Source organism: Humulus lupulus, chromosome 3 (genome assembly GCF_963169125.1).
Source record: "Humulus lupulus chromosome 3, drHumLupu1.1, whole genome shotgun sequence".
In the NCBI taxonomy this organism is placed as follows: Eukaryota; Viridiplantae; Streptophyta; class Magnoliopsida; order Rosales; family Cannabaceae; genus Humulus; species Humulus lupulus.
This window is the reverse complement of record NC_084795.1, coordinates 29,333,003-29,343,551: the sequence shown is the minus strand read 5'-3', so window position 1 is coordinate 29,343,551 and position 10,549 is coordinate 29,333,003. Positions and strand designations below refer to the sequence as shown.

At 40.9% G+C, this 10,549-nt stretch overlaps 1 protein-coding gene across 1 annotated transcript; it reads right to left on the bottom strand.

The window, feature by feature from the left end:
* Positions 1–1,446: 1,446 nt before the first annotated feature.
* On the bottom strand, positions 1,447–2,755 carry LOC133822430 (auxin-responsive protein SAUR66-like). The gene has a single exon (XM_062254765.1). The coding sequence runs from the start codon at positions 2,165–2,167 to the stop codon at positions 1,634–1,636; it is 534 nt and encodes a 177-aa protein (XP_062110749.1). The 5' UTR covers positions 2,168–2,755; the 3' UTR covers positions 1,447–1,633.
* Positions 2,756–10,549: the final 7,794 nt, after the last annotated feature.

Genomic DNA, 10,549 nt, shown 5'->3' with positions numbered 1-10,549 from the left:
TTAATATATAATTGATATATTATTTATTTTAGAGGTATAATATAAAATATTTTATTATTATTATTTCTTAATATTTCAAGAAAATATTTAGTTCAATTACCAAAAATAATATATATTTAATAATAATTAATTAATAAAGAAGGGTTCGAAGAGAAAAAAATAAGTTTTTTTGTTAAAATCCTATTTTACCTTTATAAATGAAGATTTATTTAATAAAATATAACTTTGGGGACCTAAGGGAGTCAAAAAGTAAAGGTTAGACATATAATTGCTATAAAATAAAAGTTAGAGACCTAAGTGATACAATTGGTATAAAGCTTGGGGACTCCAAGTGCTATTTACTAGGGTTGCACAGCAGGCGGGTTTGTCGGGTTCGGGTTGGTCGGGTTCTTCGAATGGGGAAAACTAATACTAAACCCGCGCCAAATTTTTATCGGGAATAGTTGGGTTCGGATCGGGTCAGGATTTTAGGGGGGTCGAGATTGGGTGGTATCAAGCTCGGATGGGGGACAATTAATACCGAACCCGACCGATGTGGGTTTAGGAGGGTCGGGTTCCCCTTTTTTTAATGCCATTTTTTTCCTTACAAAATTAGACTTTTAACTATTTTTTTACAATTTGGCCTATTTATTTTGTGAACTTTTAAGTGAACAATATTTTACCGTTAATTAAAAATATACTTCTTGGTACATAAAAGTTTTATATACTAAGAAACTTACTAATTAGAAAAAATTTAATTTATAAAACTATTGAGTATTGACTAATGGCTATTGCAATTCACTCAATTCTAACATTTAAAATCCATAGACTCCAAAAATGTAAAATTAGTTTTCTTTTTATTTTTTATTTTTTAAGATAAAAAATTTAAAATAATAAAAAACTATAAAAAAAATTAGGTTCAGTCGGGAACTTGAAGTTACTGTGTTCCGCAACCCGAACTCGACCCGACCCCCTGGTCAGGTTTAACCTGATCCGACCTGAAAAAATGAGTTTCTTATTTTTCTTGGGTTTTTCGGGTGCAGGTCTTGCGGGTTGTCGAATTTTCTGGTTCGGATGTAGCCCAACCCTACTATTTTCCCTTTTATTTTTCCTAGGAATAATTTTATTGTTCTCATTTCTAAAAATACAACTTTGAAAAAAAAAAAACCAAACAATTATCCAATTTTTTTTTTTAAAGAATTTTGACTAGATGCTAATATTAAAGACCGAGCATGTATATATATTTAACATATAATTAACATGGTTATCGTTGATGATGTTATCATTAGTGAGCATAGATTTTTTTATTAGATATTTTGTCAAAAAAATATCCAATGAGATTTAGGGAAGGATCTTGTCCTCAAACAAAAAATTATTCACGATAGTTAATTGATAATTACACGTCAAATGGCTAAGACTAAATAACTTAATTATCTTTTTAATAAAAGTTGTATGATGAGGATGCGATTCGATAATGCTGTCGAAAATTTTATTACTAAACAACAAACGCGAAACTATTACACACGTACACACCGAACTTGTACATATATATTTTTCACTATTCAATATCTATTTATATATTAAGAGAATTAATAATACATAAATATAATATTGACACACAGCAGAGAGACCGACGTGGTACTATACGTAATTATTAAAACTGATTAATGGCCACCATGCGAGAGGGGCTGAGAAGTTGATAAGAGGTGGCGTGGCGCTTCACGAAGCCGCAACCAGGGCGGTGAATCTTATCGGCGGCGGCGCCGGTATCATCATCATCCATTTCCACCAACACTCTATAAAACACATCAACGTTGCATGGCAGCATAATGGGACCTTGGTTATCGTAGCCAAACTCCGACTCGGCTTCTTCGAGCAGCATCTTGAAGAGTGGGTGGTTGGCGTACTCTGCTTTCACCACGAACCTCTGCTTCTCAGCTCCGACGTAGACCGAGAAACAACCCTTCACTTTCTTGTTATTACCACCAATCTCAGGACTACCGCTGCGCTTTTCGTATTCTTCCGCCTCAGGCGACGCCATGACGGGGATGACCAGATTCATGCGTGGGCATGATTTGCTCTTCGTCGTCATCCGACCCGCCGGCGGTGAGTTGTGGCCACGGCGGCCTAAGGACTTGCATCGCTCCCACGTTTTGTTGATCAAACTGCCCTTCTTCACTTTATCCATATCAATAATACTACTTATATATGTGTATATATATATATGTGTGTGGAAAAAGATTTAAGAAAGAAAAAGTGGAATTAAGGTGGGTGAGATCTTGGTATGTTTGGGCTCAAAAACAGGAACCAGAGACAATAGTTCTACAACCTTGATCACCTTTCATATAATATAAGAAAATTATTGAAAAGTTATAATATATATATGAACAGATCGATATGAAAGAATAGAGGGTTTTTTTTTGCTTAAAGCTAAAAGCTAATTAATAATAAAGATAAGCTAACCCCTATCGTAAACCAGATAGACCATGACCTTAACCCTCGGCATCATAGTGTTACTCATATCTAATAATAACCAGCTATAGTGCTGCTATATTTTTAGAGTACTTACAGAAAAGGCCATGCAAGAACTATTTATATCGAACTTGAAAAAGAAGAATAATATTCAGAAAAAGGGATGAGAAGTAAGAGATCTCGAGACAGAGGAAAGGGTGTATAGTTGCTATGTTCTTCAAGAGAGCCACAGATTATAAGAAGAGAAGAAAAGCTCTTCACGAGATATAATATGCTTGATTGACTTTGCCTCTTCTTTGGGGCAATCTAGCTATAACCCTATTATATATATATATATATATTAATTAAAGCTCATTTTGGGGACCAAGCCAAGCCAATTGATTTACTTTTTTTTTTAAATATATTAATTATTAATTTTGATATTATATATTTTCTATTTTGCTTATGATCATAATAATGGAGCATTGCTTTATTCTTCTTGAATTTATGAGCCCACTTGTCAACTCAAGAAAGAAAGGGCTTATTTTGTTTTTTCTTGATATTTTTATATTAATTGAACAATATTGATATATTGATATAGGTGTTATCTTTTCAACGTTGGAGAACCAAGTAGTATTGTCGGTATATTTAATTGTGAAACGGACACACGTTGATTATTTGATTAACTTTTTTTACCAAGTAGACTAGTGGTTGGTTCACTTTTGTCAAATTACAATATATATCTCTGTCAAACGGAAAAACTTAGAGGTTTAACGATTTTCATTTGATGATAGGTAAAAGGTTTTCCGTTTGTTTCTTTATATTTCTCCAGTATACGAAATATTACAAATATTTAACCGAATATATATTTTAAATTATTAAAAATAAATATTTATTAATTATATTAATATAAATTAGAATATTATAAAATATCATTATTATAATAATTGTTGACGCCGTTTTTTGTCAACAGTGAAAGAAGAGCACGTAAACAATAATCAGTAATGGCCAATAAAAATATGATAATACAAACACGATTTTTTACGTGGTTCAGCAGTTAAATCTGCATAGTCCACGAGTCTTTGTTATTAAACTCAAGATGATCTCTGAAAATTCTTCAAGGATGAATTCTTCAGAGTTTTCTCTCAAGATCACAAAAATTCGGTCTTTTACAGTGGTGCATGACCTCTCTATTTATAGAGAAGATTTCAGAATACTATCCCACATATTTCGGGTAGTTACTCTATATTTGCAAATAAATTAAATGGCATTAAATGCCTGCAATCCGATATAAAAGGAAACGTCCCCTGAAGACCAGGGGGCATATAACTAATAAAATAATATCCCTTGATTGTAGGTGATTTACAGTAATAAATGTAGACCGCGTCTTGTTATTGATGACTCATTAGGATATTCAAAGTTATTATCCTATATCACCAAGGCCATATTCTCCCAGGTTTCTTACTGACTTTCGAGCTATAACATATCCCGAGGCCACATGACTTCGAGCTCGTACGCGCGTTAGGCTCGGAGCCCCTGATCCGAGGTCATTCTCGAGAACAGATGCACCTCGGGGTCTACCTTTCGAGCTTGTGAGGATTTCAAGGCTACCATCTTCGAAGTTGTCTCTGTTTCGCAGGCTCGATGTTTAGATTTCGCACATATTCCAGACTTTACGAGTTCATTCATTATGACTCCAGCTTTCGAGATCACAATCCTCATGGCTCGAAATCTGGGTATAACATCTTGCCCCCTCAAAATTATCTGTTCGAATCCTATGAGAAGGAAACTTTTGAACTACCTTCTTCGGGAACCGTACCGTCACATACTTGAGAATGGACGCGTGTTAGTTGGGTATTGCTTATTCAGGGTACTCGAGTACCTTGGAAATCTGCCCACGATCATTCGTCTGCCACCTTTATGGTACCATCATATCAGTAATCCCTATCCGTTGGATCTTGCAAGGATTTTATTCAACGCCCCAGATTAATCCCCTTTTTCTGTCTATATATAAGACCTCATTCTTCGTCTTCCTTCTATTTTTCATTCATCAAAAGAAAGAACAAAAACAAAACCAGAAACTCTCTCTGAAAACTCCTTGCTTGTGCATGTTCTCTCAGCCGAAGAAGCAAAGGACCGCCAGTTTGTTCGAGATTGTAAGCTCATACCTGCAGCCTCTCCTTCAATCAACGATTTCTCTGCAATCGCCATTATTGTGTAAGTGTCCGATTTTTATTTTCCCTTATGCCAGTTTCTGTCCATATTGTTCTTGTTATTTCTGTGAATGTACTAGTTTATTTTCTTAGTAGGATACATTAGGGAATTTTTGACCGATAGGCTTTCACGTTTAAGTCTCCATACTAGGTTTAAACCACTGGTTCCATACCCAGTTTTGGTGTTTAAGCAAGATCTCTTTTTTCTGGGTTTTAAAATTTTAAAAGACGTATCTTGCACACCAAGATATTTGGGTGCAAAACCTTGGTTTTGAAGAATGCACGATACCCATTGTTACCTTTTCTGAATAATCGCCACCTTTTTTCCCTGATAATTCGGGATTTTCAAAAGGTTATGCCCACTCTCCTCCTTTTTCCGTAGAATACACGTTCTGACTCTTTAATAGGGTCTTAATATCGAGCTCGTTTTGTTCTTAAACTCCGAGCTTGTCCTGTCGAGCTCATAATTCTTGGACTCTTGCATGCATGGCCCTCACCATTTTTTCTTTCTCGCTAGATGTCACAGAATCTGGAAAGACGGTGGGGGTCGTTGCAGGCAATCCCTTACTCACCAAAACCTCGAGCCCGGAGTCGCTGTTTGCTCGGAATCAACGTTGAATTCGTGAGTACAACCTCGCGCGCGAACAGGAGGATATTCGAGCTCATTATCGCTGCCAAATAGACGAGGTCATAGAGAAGAAGAGGAGGATCCTTCGAGAGGCTATTTATCCAGAATCCAACTCAGGGCCCAGGCCGATCCCACTTGACCCTAAATTGACAGTGACCGTTGCGTACAGCCCGGGAGAGCTCCAATTTTCACTCATGGGGGAGCCTTCTACCTCACAACCGAGGAGAGAAATCTTCGAGGGCGAGCACTATTGGAGCTCGGTTACCTTGACAAATCAGGTAACTGATATTCTGGCTTTCCATGGCCTCAGGTTGTCAAGCTCCTTGAGATGTCGAGCTCTAACCGCTAACGAACGTAGCTGCTATGCCCCAGGGACTGGAAACCCTGACAACAGGCTGAGGTGCGCGGCATGGAGTCAGGAACACATGAAGGCAGAAGCGCTATTGCCTTTGAAGTCTTTTTTCAAGGACTTCACAGATTTTGTTGGGTTGGCTCCGTTCCAACTCAACACCAATTCTTACAGGGTTCTGTCTGCCCTGAGGTCATTATACCACGAGCTGAAGTGGGAAGGACCTTCGCCGCAAGAAATTTTATATCTCTTCTGTCTGAAAAGTAATCCCTCCCGAGCTCGGGGAGGAGATGGCTTTTACTACCTTTCGAGCTATCTCAAAGAGAAAAAGGTATTTGAGGATCTCCCTAATCATCCACCTGATTTCAAAAAAGCCTTCTTCTGGACAGATGGCCTGTCCCCGTCTCAATGCTACTCATTCAGGCGGATTCGTAAGTATTCCAACCTTCTTTATCTCTGTGCTCGGCTTCTTATTTGTAGGTTCGTACTTAGTTGCAATGTGCCTTATTTTCCAGCCAATTTTCTCCGCCCTATACCCGACGACGCCATGAAGGAGCATAGAGAGACTCTGCTCCAACTCCCTTACGGCCGGAGGTCTCTCTCGTACCTCTTACACGAGAGCAAGCTCCGAGCTTGCGGGCTTTTGGGAGATGGCCAGTTCACCTCGGACTAGTCCAACAAGAAGTATGATCATTGGGAGCAGGTGCCTTTGCCCACAGGCATCCTTCCCCCGAGGAGAGAGGTGAGGCCTCCACCTCCAGCTCGCCGAAGGAGTCCACCATCGGGGAATGAAGCTAATGATGAAGCCTCGAGCTCAAACTCGGATGAAGAAGGTAAAGTCATCCTTAGCTCGAGAATGTGGTCCCCCACCTTATTAAAACATAAACCCGATAGGTTAGTTTTATGCCCGGATGATAGATACCACTTCTACATATGGACTCGGGTAGACGACCGAGTTCATAGGTTTGATAGTTGGCTCAGGAAGTATGACACCATGTATAGTCTAAATGAGATGTGGAACGGGATAGCCGTCCAATATGGGACCAATGATTATAGGGACCTTTCGAGGTTGACACCCACCTATAGGGAAGGTACTCCCCCCGCCTCTTCTGAAAATGGGGAAATTTCATGGTCCCCGAGCTCTAGTTCGGGGGAGAGTTCCAGTTAGGTCTTTCTTTACTTGGTTTTTTCTTTCTTCTTTTTTTTTTTCAAGTTTATTAGCATGATGTCTAACTTCGATTGGAACTGTGCAGGTGCCATGGATCCCGACCTTGACGCAGTGCTCTTTAGTGATGAGGGAGCTGGAGCTCAGAAGAGTAAGCGCCCGAGAGCCTCGCGGAGGTCCGACTGACCATCCAAGGTCCCCAGACGCTCCGAGAAGACCCCAACGGCTCAGGCTACTACGAGCACAACCGAGGAGCTGATCGTCCAGGTTGATGCATCTGGTTCAACCGCACCCATCTTGCTTCCTCCAACTGATACTCAAATAACAGTCGGTCGACCTTCGAAGAAGCCTTCCGTCTCCAAGGTCCTACTGCCGATGGCCCGACCTCATGTTGAGGAGTTCGTGCTTGACGGTGCTATTGGGACCCAAGGGGCTGTACTTAGCTCGGACGTCCTCTCTTGAGTGGGTCAGAGTTTTTCAGGCTTCGGCGCCGACCATTGGGACCTTGTGCACAAGGCCTCAGACTGTAATACTCTTTATGATAAGAGTATTGAACTTACTGCCGCGGTAACCTTCGCAACTCTCCTTTAATTGTTTGTGTCCCAGCTCGTGATCTAATTCATTCTTTGTATTTCATGCCCTTGTCGTTTCAGCACAGCTTAATTATAAGCTGACCAACGAGGTGCACACGAGTATGTCTCTGGCCCAAGAGTCGAGGGATCTCCAGCTTAAGATGGTTGATGAACTCAAGGACTCGAAGACCGAACTCGAGAATGTGAAGACCCGTCTCGCAGAGCTGGAGAAGACGAAGGCCGAGCTTGAACAGGCGAAGACTCGTCTTGCTGAGCTGGAGAAGGCTAATGCTAAGCTCGAAGTGGAGAAAGCTGCTACTTTCGACATCATGGAAAGCGAGAAGGCCCACCTCCTAAACAAGTTCAAAGAGCAGAAGGAGAAGGCGGTTGACCAAGCTATGTACAAAATTTGGGTTGACAATGCCGACCTTGATACCAGCTTCCTGGGTCCTCTCGAGGCCAAGTATGTAGAGCGGTGGAGTGCCCGTCTTGAGGCGAGTGAAGCCGCCTGAGAGGCTGCTCAGAAGGATAGTCATGCTATTCGTCCTTGGGGTCTAGTGCCGTTGACGCTGGAAAAGCCAAGGGAACTGCTCCTTCCTGATCCTCACCTCGGGGCTGCGTCCCTTTATTCTTTGTAACTATTTTAATTTATGCTCGTAAGGCTAATACAATTTCTTTTTATATTAACTTATATATGCTTTACATTTCCTGGCTCGAAATATTTTGCATATTTTATATTAATGAGTTGTTTATGTTCATTTCTTCATATAAACATAGTTTGGATTTAGGCTCGAAACTCGATGCATTCACGCATAGTTTGTCCGAATTATCCGCTTCCGATCTCGTTATTCATCAAAGTTGGATATTACTTTAACCACGAACTCGAAAGTACTTGTATAGTGTGTAATATAAATGGTCTAGTTATATCCTATTGCTTAGTTACTTTTTCTCGTCCTCGGTTATTTCTCCGAAGTTACGAGTTCGAAACTATTTTCCCATAAGATATTCCAGCCTTGATCTTGACTTATCTCGAAGTAGGTTTAAATTTCAACTCGTCGATTAGTTTTAGCTGGTTTGTTCCAAACCTATTAAGGTCGTGTTTGGTTTGTAATCCATACACTTGTATTTTTAATCTGGTTCGCACATTTGGTTATATCCAAACATTTTTATCTGTTGACAATTTGGTTACGTCCAAACTATCTAAGCTCGCACATCTGGTTATATCCAAACACTTGTATGTTTTTGACAATTTGGTCGCGTCCAAACTATCTAAGCTCGTGCATCTGGTTGTATCCAGACACTTGTATGTTTTTGACAATTTGGTCGCGTCCAAACTATCTAAGCTCGCGCATCTGGTTGTATCCAGACACTTGTATGTATTTCGTGTATGTTATTTTATTTTTTAAGCTGATGGTATATGTATCAATGATGCCCCCTTAATATCCTATGAGTGTGACCATAGGTTATTAAATTAAGAGAGATTGCAAAAATAAAAAGAGATAACATATTGAACGAAATAGATCTTTATTTGACGAAATTCAAAAGCAGACAAATTAATATAGATAGAAAATCATGGTTACAGGCAACACTTTTCCTATACTATTGGTAGTAGGGTCTTAGGTGCTCACCATTCCATGCTCGCGGTACCAGGCTCCCATCCAATCTTGCTAGCTTGTAAACTCTGGGCCGGATGACTGACTCTATCTGGTATGGTCCTTCCCAATTAGGCCCGAGCACACCAGCTGCGGGATCTCGTGTTGCTAAAAATACGCGTCTCAACACCAGGTCTCCCATTCCGAACTTTCGATCTTGAACCCTCTTGTTGAAATACCTGGTAGCTCGTTGCTGGTAGGCAGCGTTTCTCAGCTGAGCTTCTTCTCTCTTTTCTTCAATCAAGTCTAAAGTTTCCTCGAGCTGAGTGTGGTTTGAATTTTGTTCCTAAATCTGAGTTCGGATTGTTGGGATTTCGACCTCAATAGGCAACATTGCCTCGCAGCCGTACGCTAAAGAGAACGGGGTATGCCCCGTTGATGTTTGAGCTGTGGTTCTATATCCCCATAGGACTTAGGGCAATTCTTCGGGCCATCGTCCCTTCGCCTCCTCCAACTTTTTCTTTAGAGAACTCTTGAGAGTTTTGTTCACAGCCTCGACCTGGCCATTTGCCTGAGGATGAGCTACCGACGAGAAACTCTTTATTATGCCGTTCTTTTCACAAAAGTTGGTGAACAAGTCGCAATCGAACTGGGTTCCGTTATCAGACACAATCTTCCTCGGCACCCCATATCGGCATACAATGTTCTTTACCACAAAGTCAAGGACTTTTTTGGAAGTTATTGTTGCCAACGGTTCAGCTTCCGTCCACTTTGTGAAGTAATCCACTGCGACTACAGCATATTTTACACCGCCTTTGCCAGTTGGGAGAAAGCCAATGAGGTCGATTCCCCATACCGCGAATGGCCATGGGGATGTCAACATGGTCAGCTTGGATGGTGGAGCTCGAGGAATCATGGCGAATCTCTGGCATTTGTCGCATTCTTTACATATTCGAAAGAATGTGACTTAATGGTGGGCCAAAAATATCCTTGGCGTATGATTTTCTTGGACAGGCTATGCCCCCCAGTATGGTCTCCACAGAACCCTTCATGAATTTCTTCGATGATCCTCTTGGCTTCGGGTGGGGTTACGCACCGTAGTAATGGCATGGAATACCCCCTTCTATATAGATTTTCGTCCATCATGGTGTATCAGGGAAGCTGATACATTAACTTTCGAGCCTGGTTCCGGTCTTTTGGAAGGACGCCAGTCTCGAGATATTCCACTATCGGGGTCATCCATGTTGGCTCGGACTCAATCATACATACGTCTTCCTCCTCCGGCTCGTTAATGCTAGGTGCCGAGAGGTGTTCTATGGGGACAACGTTCATTTCATCATTCTCAGCGGAGGTAGCGAGCCGAGCTAAAGCATCCGCATTTGAGTTTCGTTCTTGGGGAACCTGTTCGATTGTATAAAATTCGAAACACTCCAATGCAGATTTTTCCTTCTCCAAATAAGCCGCCATTCTCGTGCCACGAGCCTGGTATTCTCCTAGGATTTGGTTAACAACGAGCTGGGAATCGCTGTGGCAATGTATTACTTTAGCTTTGAGATCCTTAGCTATACGAAGCCCCGCCAGGAAAGCCTCGTATTCGGCT